Source organism: Neovison vison, chromosome 9 (genome assembly GCF_020171115.1).
Source record: "Neovison vison isolate M4711 chromosome 9, ASM_NN_V1, whole genome shotgun sequence".
In the NCBI taxonomy this organism is placed as follows: Eukaryota; Metazoa; Chordata; class Mammalia; order Carnivora; family Mustelidae; genus Neogale; species Neogale vison.
In genome coordinates, this window is record NC_058099.1 from 36,246,494 (window position 1) to 36,261,486 (window position 14,993).

At 40.1% G+C, this 14,993-nt stretch overlaps 1 protein-coding gene across 4 annotated transcripts in view; it reads right to left on the reverse strand.

Moving 5' to 3' along the window:
• The window catches only part of UNC13B (unc-13 homolog B), a 237,987-nt gene that overhangs the window by 104,276 nt on the left and 118,718 nt on the right, over positions 1–14,993 (reverse strand). For 3 of the 4 annotated variants that reach the window (XM_044265433.1, XM_044265432.1, XM_044265431.1), the window contains exon 8: positions 412–646. In XM_044265433.1, coding sequence (XP_044121368.1) covers positions 412–646 — 235 coding nt within the window. Of the gene's footprint in view, positions 1–411; positions 647–5,855; positions 5,875–14,993 lie in introns of those variants that run through there. The other variant, XM_044265434.1, reaches the window with a different exon arrangement.

A 14,993-nucleotide genomic window follows, 5' to 3' on the forward strand; every position in this document is an offset into this window, starting at 1 on the left:
TGAATCTGCTATTAAGAGATCATCTGAAGTTCCCAGGGAAACATTTAGGTAGGAAGGATTATCCAAACATTTAACATCTGTGATTTTCTTTCTTTAATCGTGGTGAAGAGTGTATCAGAATCACCAGCCTGGGCAGAGGCATGAGTTTATTTTTTTTCAGTCATCCACCCCAAGTTAGGCTGCTCTCACCAGTTGGGAATCACTGATCATAAAGAGAAATGGTAATGACAGAAATGTCTAAATGTGAATATACAGAAGACAAAAAAGAAGACTGAGAATCTATACAAAATGGCTGTGGCTTGGTCTGTCATTCTGTTATACTTCCACTACCACCTCAGGTTAAAGCATCCAAATACTGTCAGTTGAATCTTGGAAACTATATTCCAGGGAGAGAAGTGCTTTGTTACCCACCTCAGGGCTCGCCGCTCTGGATAATCAAGATCGTAACTTTGCATAGAGTCATTGTAGGAATCCCGGGAATTGCCCTGAAGTAGCAGCTGTTGTGGCAATCGCACTGGCACAGGGAACTGATGCACAGAAGCGTTGGGCTGGGAAGTCGTATGATAAGGAGGTGGGATGCTATTGCTGGTCTCGCTGCGATAGTCACTATCTCGGTCATCAACAGCACTATCAGGATCTTCAAAAGCTGCAGAATAAGCACAGTCAATCAAAGCATCCCAGCTTTATTAGCTTTTTAGATTTTTTTCTGCTTCTCAGTTAAGTAGCCACAAGCCTAGACCTTGAGAACAAAAGCAAGCTGAGCTGCACGTGAGCCAAGTGACCGCAAACCCATGTGAAGAACTGTTTCAGTTAAAACTCCTAAGTTTCTTTCCTTATTAAATAAGACAAGATTCTTGCTTTCATTTTAGTGTTGATTCTCAGATAAGTTCCAAATTGTATTTTCCCAATGAAGAACTCTATGGAATTCTGATTCTTTAGCTATCATAACTCTAGTGAAAATCAACTTTCAAATGTCATAGATTCTATTCCTCTATTATCATCAAAACGGGCAGAAGAAAAATTTTCATTTAGAGTTCACCTGCTGTTTTTAGACTTAAAAAATACATAGCTGAACCCAGTAAGCAAGTCCAACATCAGAAGGTGGTGAAATAATCAGGAAGGACAAACCCAAGGCTCTAAGAAACCAAAAGTTCTAGATACAACTAAGAACAGTAGCAGTCTTTTACACACTATGCCAAACTTTATTTTATTTGTATTTTTAAGTAAGCTCTAAACCCATTATGGGTTGGAACTCATGATCCCAAGATCAAGAGTCACAAATTCCACTGCCTGAGCCAGCCAGGTCCCCCAAAACAGTAACAGTCTTACTGTCTGGCTGCAACAACAGGTTTTTCTAACAATTACTACCAAGTACCTCCACCCTGGGGCTCAGCATTTCCACCCAAAATCTGGGGCTAAAGAAGAAAAGGAAAACATAAGCACTATCAATGGGATCTTGCTGACAATCCAGCCAAGTTTATCTAATAACAGTGACTATAATTTCATAGAATTATTTCTGTTCTTCAGGCCAGCACCTGACTGGATAGTTTTATTCCTGATGTTAACTAAAATGACTACAGTTACAAATCCTGCTACAAACACAAATAAAAAAATATTTAACACAGGACTTGGAAAGGGAGCTCAACCTAATAGTGCTTCATGGTTTATTTTATAGAGAAGCCATTTCTGACACCAACTCCGTATGTGTATAATTAAGAAGGTCCCAGATGTCCTGTCTTGCCAGTTTCCTATTTGGCACAGTAAGGAAAAAGGAACATTCATTATCCCAAAATGGAGATACTTTTAGCAGATGATGAACTACTCATATTAGCAATTAAAAAAAAAATTCTTGATAGATATGTAGGCAGTAAGAGCTTTCTGAAGACTATAAGATTGGGCCTTCACAATCACTCAAGCAGGAGATAAGAATCTGCATCTATGCCATTGAAATGTAAAAGAACTGATGAACTAGAAAAAGAAATCCAGACAAATGATAAAACATGGGGACAAATGGAAGGTAACAACGACAGGACACCTTGGCTTGCACATCAGACTACCTGGTAGATAATAATTCCACTAAAAGAGACAAGAGGGCACAAACATGTGGGTTTTACAAACAACAAAGAATATCTGAACACCAGATTCCAGACAACACCATGGATACAGAAGGAGCACAGGTAGAAGATCTCATGAACTTTTCCCTTTTGAGTTTAAGGCAACATGTGAACGTAAAACAAGGAGAGTAACCAGAACCTCAGAAGAAAAAAAAAAAAAAATCAGTATGAGAAAGAGGCTAGGAGCTCCTGGGTGGCTCAGTTGGTTAAGAGTCTGCCTTTGGCTCAGGTCATGATCCCAGGGATCAAGCCCTGCATCAGGCTCTCTGCCAAGCAGGGAGTCATCTTCTCCCTTGCTCCTCCCCTTGCTTGGGCTCTATCTCTCTCTCTCTGAAATAAATTTTTAGAAAAATCTTTAAAAAAAAAAAAGATACATAAGAGTATTAAAAAAAAAAAGTAAGAGGCTAACCTTCAAGTGGTCAGGAAGGGTACTAGTCAAAAATTAGGAAATGCAAAGCATTCTGCTCAGAAAGCACTCTCAGCACATTTTAGGATAAAAAAATAAGACTTCAGGGGCATTGGTTTCTATCTTGATGCATTTGTCATTCTGAACACTAGAAAGAAAGGATCAACGGACAAAAACCAATGTCTTTCAGACTTAATTCTTTCTGAACCCACAGAAGGAGTCAGTGGAAGAAGTAAGATGGATTTTTCATGCACACAGATGAGACAGCAGAGGCAACAAGGGAGACTAAACCAAAAGTCTACTTAAACACCACAAAAGTATCAACATATAACCCAGAGAACCAAAGAGGGAGCAGCGATGGATAATCCCACTCATTATGAGGCCAGGAGAGAGTAGCTCAGCCAGAGTTAGGAGCCCACGATCCAGAGCCAGAAACTATGTTGGACAGACCCTTGGTTTTTCACTGTGTCTGACCTATTACTCCTAATTAATCCTCCGCTTATTTATTTTGCTAGGCTAAGGGGAAGAATACTCCCAAACTTTCCTAAAAGCTGACATTTCTATACTAAAAAATAGAGGGCAAATATTAAAAAAAAAAAGAAAGTGTTCATGGAAATAATAGGTTAGGAGTAGAAGAGAATATGAAAAGTAGGAGAGGGGATGCCTGGGTGGCTCAGTCAGTTCAGCAGCTGCCTTTGGCTCCAGTCGTGATCCCAGAGTCCTGGGATCAAGTCCCGCATGGGACTCCTTGCTCGGCAGGGAGCCTGCTTCTCTCTCTGCCTCTGCCTGCTTGTGCTCTTTCTCTCTCTGACAAATAGATAAATAAAATCTTTTTTTTTTAAGATTTTATTTATTTATTTGACAGAGAGAAATCACAAGTAGATGGAGAGGCAGGCAGAGAAAGAGAAAGGGAAGCAGGTTCCCCGCTGAGCAGAGAGCCCGATGCGGGGCTCGATCCCAGGACCCTGAGATCATGACCTGAGCTGAAGGCAGTGGCTTAACCCACTGAGCCACCCAGGCGCCCCAAATAAATAAAATCTTTAAAAAAAAGAAAGAAAAGTAGGATGATACAGGAAAAAGGAAATACAAAGAAGTGAGGTGAGACAAAGAAGAGAAAGAGAAAAAAGGCAGATGAGGGCAAAGACCAGATTTTCTCCCCTGAAACCATCCCTGATCTCCCTAGAAAGAAAACCTCCTGGAACCACCAACGCTGATTACAGGCTAAAAAGGGAAATTAAGAAAAACGTTTGAGGGGCACCTGAGTGGCTCAGTAGGTTAAGGCCTCTGCCTTCGGCTCAGGTCCTGGGATGGAGCCGCGCATCATCGGGCTCTCTGCTCAGCAGGGAGCCTGCTTCCTCCTCTCTCTCTGCCTGCCTCTCTGCCTACTTGTGATCTCTGTCAAATAAATAAATAAATAAATAAATAAATAAATAAATAAATAAAATCTTTTTAAAAAAAGAAGAAGGTTTGAATTAAAGAATTGTGCTTTCCACTGGGTGTGGTGAAAAAAAAATAATGAATACTGTTTTTCTGAAAATAAATAAATTGGGAAAAAAAATAAAAAAATAAAAACATTAAAAAAAAAAAAAAAGAATTGTGCTTTCAGTGTGGCAGTGACAATCTCTTACTGGTTCTACCCTACTCCACAATACCACTGCAGCTGGCTTTACTGAGATAAAGAACTTGAGTACAGGTTTGGTTACTCAGCCTAAGAAGGACTTGTGGGCTAGGTTGAGGGCAAAAATTGAAAAGTCCTTGAAAAACTAAAAGGCTGGGAAAATTAACTAATTCAAGTATTAACTGAGTGCCTTTAAGTACAAGGCTAAACAACATAGAAGATTCAGAGCACAATCAGTCTAAAAGGAGAGAGAAAATACGGATACAAAAACAAGGAAGTTGGGGCGCCTGGGTGGCTCAGTGGGTTAAAGCCTCTGCCTTCGGCTCAGGTCATGATCCCAGGTGCTGGGATCGAGCCCCGCATCGGGTTCTCTGCTCAGCTGGAGGCCTGCTTCCTCCCCTCCCTCTGCCTGCCTCTCTGCCTATTTGTGATCTCTGTCTGTCAAAAAAAACAAAAAAAAACAAGGAAGTAACTATCATGAGAACAGTACACACCAAATGTTATATGAGTTGAAGGTAAGGTCACTTCCTATTAGGGTGAGCAGAAAAAGCTTTATGGAGGAGACAACTTTGAAAGACTGGTAGGTGTTCAACAGGTTAAATTCAGAGGGGAAGGGGAAAATACCTTCTAGAATCTGGATAAAAACAATGGCATGAGTAAAAGCCCAACAGTGAGAAAGGCCATATATATTTTTGAGAAACACTTTGTAGCTCATTTAGCAGGTACAGAAAAGGACATGGAAAGGAATGACAGAAAATAAACCTGGGGAAAGTAATCTAATCTGGGGCAAAAATGGGCCCCCAGGTACAGAGCGGGCACTCAAACAATACTGAATGAAATACTGAACAATGAGGATTTCTAGTCCTGGATTGAAATCCTATCTTTAAATACAGAATACAGGGAGAACTTTATCAGCCTGAGAAAAAAGGAAAGACAATTCAAACCATTTTTTTTCATGGCTTAGTTACTTTTTTCTTTGAAAATCTTAAATTATCTCAGCTTTCTTAGGCTGTCTTAGAGCAGTTCCCAGTGGAAACACTAAGGAATCACAGAAAGTACAAAGTCATAAGAAATTCCAGTGGCAGAACAAAATTTGGCCCCTCTTAGCACATGCTGGATACCTAAGCACTAGGACTCAACCAAACCCCCTGTAAGATGGGTAATATAGCCAGTAATGACAGCCTAAGGCTGTGTATTTTGCTGGAAAGAACGGTCTACTCTCAAAGCTCTAGAATGAAGATGGCCTCCAGCCTAACTGGGCTGCTTGAAGGAAAGTCAAACCATGTTCTCAGTTTCTTGCTCACAAAAAATACACTTTCAGAAGGAACCTTCTTCTAGTCACTGCACTCCTTAGCCAAGAGACCAAAGGAGAAAGTTTCCCACACTAGTGCTGATGATAGTACTTATCTCTGGGAAGGAAAAACCTAGATACTGCCAAGATTATAATTGGACTTCGGTTTGAAATTTCTCTCTCTCACACACATACACATCTCTCTCGCACACGCACACATACACACGCACATGCACACAGTCTTCAAAAAATCCAGCATGAAAGGATTCATTCCACTGCAAGTAACGGTCTTTAAGATTTAAGTAGGGGACGAGAAGGGAGTGAAATTATATTTGCTTGTATGCATGAATATCCAGCTTCATAGTTCAGAGGGAATGTGTTAAAGGGTAAAATCAAGAAAATTATAAGGAATTCAATCTTACGTACTCTGCTGCTCTCCCCAGCCCAAATAGGTCCAGTGACCTAAGAAAACCGCAAATGGTAGCAAAAAAAGAAGAGTGACAGAGACAATTTTAGGAAAAATTCAAAGACCATTTCCCCATCCCACCAATGATTATACACCTTACCTTGCTTGAACCTGCCCTACTTGTATTCCATTAATTTTACATAACATGTAGAGAGCCTTCTGCCTTCTATCAGGGATGAGACAAATCTAGAAAATACCATTGCTCTAATTCACTATATAGAGAATAACAAAAAACTGCTTCTACACTTTTAAAAAAAAGTTTTATTTATTTAACCATTTGTCTGTTGAAGGGCATCTCAGCTATACCTCCATCAGAAAGGATGACTACCCAACTCTTTATCAACATGGACAGGATTGGAGATTATGCTGAGGGAACTAAGTCAAGCAGAGAGAGTCAATTATCATATGGTTTCACTTACTTGTGGAGCATAAGGAATAACATGGAGGACATTAGGAGAAGGATAGGAAAAGTGAATTGGGGAAACTGGAGGGGGAGATGAACCATGAGAGACTGTGGACTCTGAGAAACAAACAAGGTTTTGGAGGTGGGGGGGGGATGGTGAGCCTGGTGGTAGGTATTAAGGAGGACACATATTGCATGGAGCACTGGGTGTGGTGCATAAACAATGAATACTGGAACACTGAAAAATAAGATAAAATTACAATTTCTTTTTTTAAAAAAGCTTTATTTATTTGGGTAATTCCAACACCTGAGGAGGAGCCCAGAATCATGACCCTGAGAATCAAGAGTCACACACTCCTCTGACTGAGCCAGCCAGGTGCCCATGCTTTTATGCTCTTTTAAAACTCCTTCTGGCCTAGAACTCAGAACATTATCATTTAGGAGCTAATACACCTTTCCTTACTCAAAATGACAAAAATTCAACCTCTAAGAAATCCTTCCTATCTCTTCGTTCACCAAACCTGAGCCTACCATAGTATTTCCATGAGACTCTCAACCTGATACATGGAAAAGAGAGTGATTCCTTGTCTAGGAGTGATGATGTCTAATTTTGATGCTCTCTATTGAAAATTAAAAGGCCAAAGAATGGCATTAACATCTAATCTTCCAAGTAATAAAACACTGTGGCCTTCTGCTCAGAATCATTTTTTCAAATGCCTGCAAAATTTAATAAAATCCATTAAAATACAGAGGCTTTGAATGATGAGAGAAAACTGAACATTTTCTACTCATTTTTCAAAATAAAAAAACTCAATGTTAATTACATTTAAATCCTATTCCGTATTCAAAACTGAATTTGAGGCAACTAATGTCACACACACACACACACACACACACACACACACACACTAAAAATAGATCTTTATCCCAAGAAACAAGGCGTAATTTAGCTTCATAATTAAGAATATGAGAACTCAAGCCAAAGCTAAGTTCTTCTAGCTCTGCCACTACTCTTTAAAAGGTTAATATAGATATTTCTTCAACTGTAATATAAGAATATTATGAGTCTCACTGTTACCAAAGGATTGTAAGAGAAAAATGCATGTAAAGAAACTAGTACAGGCCCCTGGAATGGGGCAAACAATTGGCATTTCTTGTTGCTGTGTCATGTTGCCAAGTTTTTGCTTGCCTTATAGGTTCCTAATAAATAGGTAGCAGGAAGATCCACGCACTGATAACCTTAGTATCTGCTAAGGGATTGTCTATGTTTGGGTTAGAAAGTCCTCAGAGAAAGAAATTTAAAAAAAAAAAAAAAAGTCCTCAGAGTTCTAAGGGTGCGGTTCCCTTGAAAATTTGCGATTAAGACTCAAAATTCTGGAAGCGTTGAATGATGCCAACAGAAGCTGGTTTCATTACCTGAGCTAACTCCCAATCCTGGAGATCAGGGACTACTAGTCAGTCACAGTTCAGGTGTAAAATATAATGACTCAACAATTCTGTACATTACTTAGTGCTCATCATGTTAAGTTTACTCTTAATCTCCTTGACCTATTTCACCCAACCCCCATCCACCTCCCCTCTGGTAACCATCTGTTTGTTCTCTATGGTTAAGAGACTGTTTTTTAGGAACACCTGGGTGGCTCAGTCGGTTAAATGTCTGCCTTTGGGGTGGGGGGGCCTGGGAGGTCCAGTCAGTTAAGCAGCTGCCTTGGACTCAGGTCATGATCCCAGGGTCCTGGGATCCAGTGCTGCATGGGGTTCCCTGCTCAGTGGGGAATCTGGCTCTTCCTCTCCCTCTGTCCCTGCCCCCCACTTGTGCTCTCTCCCTCTCTCTCAAATAAAATCTTTTTTTTTTTTAGTTTGTTTTTTAGTTTATCCCTTTATTTTTCCTTTGTTTTGTTTCTTAAATTCCACATATGAGTGAAATCATATAGTATTAAGCATGGGAGAGAAGAATCAGATTTGTCACTTTAGAAAGAGAATGGTGGTACAGTGTGGCCGAACGTTTGTAGGGTAGATGGACTGGAGGCTGGTGTCAGGGAGGCTGGTAAGGAAGCTACTACACTCACCTAATGATTGCCCGAACCAGGAAAGTTGCAGAGGGAGTGGAGAGATAGATTCATGAGTTAAAATCAAGGGCTTTAGTAAGTAATTAAATGCAGGAGGTGAGGAGAATAAAGCCTAAATAATATTGCTTAGATTTTCAGCTTGAGCTACTGGGTGGATATGACATCATTCATTAAGTAGAAATGTTAGATTACTGGCTTTCAGGTATCTATGAAGTATTTTAAATGAATATGTCTGAGAACACAGCTGGATATATGGTTGTGGAGCTGAGGAAAGGTATGTGAAGTCTTACGTTTTCAGAATACAAGCTGCCATGAAGACAGATTTTTCTGTTTTGTTCCTTTCTATATCCTTAGTGCCTAAACAGTGCTTGGCACAAAACAGCAACTCAACAAATATTTGTGAATTAATGGATAAAAATTACAATGTAAGTAAGAAAAAACAATGAGGCAGGGGTCCCTGGTTGGCTCAGTGGGCTAAGCAGCCAACTCCTGATTTAAGCTCAGTCATGTTCTCAGGATCCGGAGATTGAGCCCTGCAACAGCCTCACCAGGGAGTCTGCTTGGGATGCTCTCTCTCCTTCTACCTCTGCCCCCGCCCCCCCCCTCCTTTTTGCATGAATGCAAAGTGGCAGGCCACTTTGGAAAATAGACTGGGTATTTCTTATTAAGTTTTATATATAATCATAAAACCCAGCAATCCCTCTCATATGTATTTGTCCAAGAAAAACGAAATGTTCACATAAAATCCTATACATGAATGTTCACAGTTGGTTAATTCATATTCACTAATAACTGTAAACATAAATGCCCATCTGCTGAATAAACAAACCATGGTATATCCATATAGCAGAGGTCCATTCAGGAATAAAAAGGAATGAAGTGACACACACAGATAAATCTCGAATGCAGTATGATTAGTGTTACAAACCAGACTCGAAAAGCTCATAGAATATGATTCCACGTATATGACTTTCTGAAAAGTGCAATACTATAGGGGCAGAAAACAAATTAGTGTTTTCAGGCCAGGAATGGGAGAGGTTGACTAAAAAGAAAAATTTTAGGGTTGATGGAACTGCTCTATATCTTAACTATGGTTATGGTTACAAAATTGTATGTATTTGTCAAAACTCATATAACTGTACAATAAAAGGTAGAATTTTGATGAATGTAAGTTACACCATAATAAATCTGACTTAAAAAAAAAGAAAAAAAAAAGGAGGAGTCCATTAAGGAGGCTGTGAAGAAACCAAAGACAGGAAAACCATGGTGGTGTGGTCTCTGAATCAGAAAAAAATCAAGGTTTCAAGGAGGCAGTGATTAACAAGTGTTAAGCGCTGCAGGGTAGTCAAACAAAATAAAACTGAAAAAGGCCTACTGGATTTAGAAATTAAAAGGTTAATAAAAACTTCAATAGAAATTTTAATGAATGAAAGCTGGAGTATAGACTGTTAAGAAGCAAATGGAAGCACATACAATGGAATAAGGAGACATCAAGAGATTCTGTAATTCATACAGTAAAACACTGATGTGAGCAAGATGGTAGACACTGCTTATCACAGATGCCAAAAAGAAGCAAGCAAGGAACAATCACCAAATGTGTTACAGAAAAAACTGAGTACATTAAGAGCTTCTTACAAAACCAGCAGCATTCTCTAATTGGGCATTCACACATATCAAATGTGTGTCAAATTGACAATTATAATAAGCATGCTAGTGTTTCCCACCTCCCTAGAGCCTCAAACCTCTTCAGTTCACATATTTAACAAGTGAATAACCAATTACCCCGTAGCTCAGTGGCACCTGATGCTAAGAGTCAGGCAGTCTAGAAAACTAGAGCCTCCACTGGCAATGACATTGTATTTACAATGTTATGAGCTCTGTGCAGATTAACTTTACCAAGTTCACCTTAAGCCCAAAATCACTGAACTCCCAACACTTCAAACAGAAACTACAAGACCATTCAAAAATTCCTCTCTACTTTATCTCCCATTTCCAATCTGTCAACAACTTTAATAGTTAATTCCACTCAAGTCTCCTTCCTACTGTCCCTTCCTCCTAGGTTTCACAGTCCTTATCAAGGAACTCGTTACCTCATGCCTGAATTATTACAGATTTTGGCTGAATTTATGACCTTCTAATCTCTGTCCCATTCAATCTACTCAGCAGATGGCAACTAATTTTCCTAAATCCAGCTTCTAATCAAATCATTCATTGCCCTTTTAATAACTTATAACCTCTCACTATGTATAAAAGAGTATATTTATCTTTCCAGCTTTCGAGTCCTTTATAATCTGATACCAAATAATATCAAAACACACTGTCAACCACTCACCCAAAACAAAGTCATTATTGGCAAACAGGTCACAGTTCCTGTATCTGCCACACTTGGAAGATAGAGGAATGAGCCTGATTTCCCCTTTTTGCCCCTCAACTTCTGAAGCTGGAACGTCCTTCTTTTCCACTGCTTGTTGGTGTAATGGAAATGGTTTTGAGTTTTGGAACCAGATAATCCTAGGTCCAAAGCCATCATTAGCTGTGTGACCTTAGGCAGGTTAACTTCTCTGCCCTTGTATTCATCATCTGTAAAAAATGAAGAGTAGGGGCGCCTGGGTGGCTCAGTGGTTAAGCCGCTGCCTTCGGCTCAGGTCATGATCTCAGGGTCCTGGGATCGAGCCCCGCATCGGGCTCTCTGCTCGGCAGGGAGCCTACTTCCTCCTCTCTCTCTGCCTGCCTCTCTGCCTGCTTGTGATCTCTCTCTGTCAAATAAATAAATAAAATCTTTAAAAAAAAAAAATGAAGAGTAATACCACTTACCTCTCAAATTTGCATAAATATTGAAAATCATGTATGTAGCATTTAACTCCATGTGCTAGATGAATGATAATTACTCAGTAAATGTTCCCTATTCTCCCTTATTTGATTGGCACCATTCTTAAGTTCCTTTTAAACATCTTTCCTTACACAATGCTCAATAACTCTAGTACAATGTCTCTTATCAAAACAAAAGCCATTTGCCCATTTCCTTAAAAAGTTAAACACAGGGGCGCCTGGGTGGCTCAGTGGTTTAAGCCGCTGCCTTCGGCTCAGGTCATGATCTCAGGGTCCTGGGATCGAGTCCCGCATCGGGCTCCCTGCTCAGCGGGGAGCCTGCTTCCTCCTCTCTCTCTGCCTGCCTCTCTGCCTACTTGTAATCTCTCTCTGTCAAATAAATAAATAAAATCTTTAAAAAAAAAAAGTTAAACACACATCTACCCATATGATCCAGCCATTCCACCTCCAGATATTTAACCAAGAGAAATGGAAACATATCATCAAGCTGATGTTCATATTATTCATAATAACTAGGAAAAACCCAAGTGCCTATCAACAGATGAGTTGATAAACAAAATGTGGTATATCCATAATAGAAAACTACTCAGTAATAAAAAGAAATGATTTACTGGTAAACCCAATAAAATGGCTGAGTAACAGAAGCCAGATACAAAAGAATAAATAGTATATGGTCCCATTTATATAAAACTCTAGAAAGACTAATTTAATCCACAGTGACCAAAAACCTAACAGTGGTTGTCTCAAGCCAGGAGTAGGGAGAGGATGAAGTACAAAGGGCATGAGAAAACATTTAGAGGTAACAGAAATGTTCTGCATCTTGACAGTGGTGGTAGTTTCACTGGTATATGCATCTACCAAAATGAACCAAACCATACAGTTCAGGTGGGTGTTTTTTGTATATATATCTAAATAAAGTTGATTTTAAAAAATTTTTAAAGATTTTATTTGTTTATGAGAGTGAATGAGGAAAAGAGTGCATGCACAAGTAGGGGGGAGGGGCAGAGACAGAGAGAAGCAGACTTCCTGCTAAGCAGGGAGCCCGCTGTGGGGCTCAATCCCAGTACCCTGTGATCATGACCTAAGTTGAAGGCAGATGCTTAACTGAGCCACCCAGGCACCCCTCAATATAGTTGATTAAAGCAAACAAACAACAAAAAAAAACAACCTTTATTTTTTTTATTCTGTTAGTCACCATACATCATCAGTTTTTGATGTAGTGTTCCATTATCCATTATTTGCATAACACTCAGTGTTCATTATTTGCATATAACACTCAGTGTTCATTGCAATACATGCTCTCCTTAATACCCATCACCAGGCTAACTTATCCCCCCATTACCCCACCTCTGAAACCCTCAGTTTGCTTCCCCGAGTCCATAATCTCTCATGGTTCATCTCCCCCTCTGACTTCCCTCCTTCAGTTTTCCCTTCCTTCTCCTAATGTCCTCCACACTACCCCTTATGTTCCACATATGAGTAAAATATGATAATATGAAAATAAAAATGAAATATGATCATTGTCTTTCTCTGCTTGACTTATTTCACTTAGCATAATCCTCTCCAGTTCCATCCATGTCGATGCAAATGGTAGGTATTCATCCTTTCTGATGGCTGATCTATACAATATTCCATTGTATATATGAACATCTTCTTTATCCCTTTGTCTGTTGAAGGGCATCTCAGCTCCCTCCAGTGTGGCTATTGTGGACAATGCTGCTATAAACACTGGGGTGCATGTGCCCCTTCTTTTCACCACATCTGTATCTTTGGGGTAAATACTTAGTAGTGCAGTTGCTAGGTTATAGGGTAGCTCTATTCTTAACTTTGTGAGGAAACTCCATACTGTTTTCCAAGTGGCTGTACCAACTTGCATTACCACCTACAGTGTAAGAGCATTCCCCTTTCTCCACATCCTCTCCACCATTTGTTTCCTGCCTTGTTAATTTTGGCCATTCTAACTGGTGTAAGGCGGTATCTCAATGTGGTTTTGATTTGAATTTCCCTGAAGGTTAATGATGTTGAACAACCTATACTTTCAATACCATCCCTATCAAAATACCAACGACATTTTTCAAAGAACTGGAACAAACAATCCTGAAATTTGTATGGAACCAGAAAAGACCCTGAATCGCCAAGGTAAAAAAGAAAAACAAAGCTGGGGGCATCATGCTGCCTGATTTCAGCCTATATTACCAAGCCGTGATCTCCAAGACGGCATGGTATTGGCACAAAAACAGACACATAAAGCAATGGGACAGAACAGAAAAAACGTTCTTTAAAATTAAAAAGAAAAATGAGAAGTTAAAAAAAATTTTTTTAATAAAAATTTTTAAAAACCTGCATTAGAACTTATCACTTGCCTTTGTCCAATCCATCCATCCCTAACCTAGGTTGTAAGTTCCTTGAGGGTAAGATATAAGTTTTATACTTCCTCTTTATTTCTCTTAATGGTTGGCACAGAAAACCTATACTGAAGGATATAACAACTGAATAAAAGTAGGTTCCTCTTGGGCACCTAGATAGCTCCATTGGTTATGAGTTTGCCTTCAGCTCAGGTCATAATCCCAGAGTCCCAGGATTGAACCCAAATTGGGCTCCCCGCTCAGCAGAGTCTGCTTCTCCCTCTGACCCCTGCCATCACATGCATACTCTCAAACAAATAAATAAAATCTTTAAAAAAAAAAAAAAGCAGGTTCCTCTTAATCCAAGCAGGGTCTTTAAATTTTAATAAAAATTACTTAACAGGAGCGCCTGGGTGGCTCCGTTGTTAAGCATCTGCCTTTGGCTCAGGTCATGATCCCAGGGTCCTGGTATCGAGCCCTACAGTGGGCTCCCTGCTCAGCAGGAGGCCTGCTTCTCCCTCTCCCACTCCTCCTGCTTGTGTTCCCTCTCTTGCTGTGTCTCTATCTGTCAAATAATAAATAAATAAAATCTTCTTTAAAAAAATTACTTAACGGGGCACCTGGGTGGCTCAGAGGGTTAAAGCCTCTGCCTTCGGCTCAGGTCATGATCCCAGAGTCCTGGGATGGAGCCTCGCGTCGGGCCCTCTCCTTGGCGAGGAGCCTGCTTCCTCCTCTCTCTCTCTGCCTGCCACTCTGCCTACTTGTGATCTCTCACTGTAGAATAAATAAATAAAATCTTGGGGCGCCTGGGTGGCTCAGTGGGTTAAGGCCTCTGCCTTCGGCTCAGGTCACGATCCCAGGGTCCTGGGATCGAGCCCCACATCGGGCTCTCTGCTCAGTGGGAAGCCTGCTTCCTCCTCTCTCTCTTGCCTGCCTCTCTGTCTACTTGTGATCTCTGCCTGTCAAATAAATAAATAAAATCTTTAAATAAATAAATAAATAAATAAAATCTTTAAAAAAAAAAATTACTTAACAGTATGCCTTCAACTTAACAGTAAGCCTGGCTGACCGTCCATGGAGTGTGTGACCCTTGATCTTGGGGTTATAGGTTCAAGCACCACCTTGAAAATAAAGTCTTTAAAAGAACAAAACAAAACAGAGAGCTGGGTGGCTCATTCAGTTGAGTATTCAGACTCTTGATTTTGGCCCAGGTCATGTATCTCAGGGTCGTGAATTAAGCCCTGCCTCAGAGTCCATGCGGAGCCTGGAATCCAATTGGGATTTCTCTCTCCCTCTCCTCCCCACTCACGCACTCTCTCCCTCTCTAAAAAAATAAATAAAGATAGAAAAAACAACTTAAAAAAAGAAACCAAACTGAGACTCATGTTATAAAATGCAGATACATAGACCCTACTCCCAGAGAGTCTTGTTCAAAATCCCTGAAATGGCTTC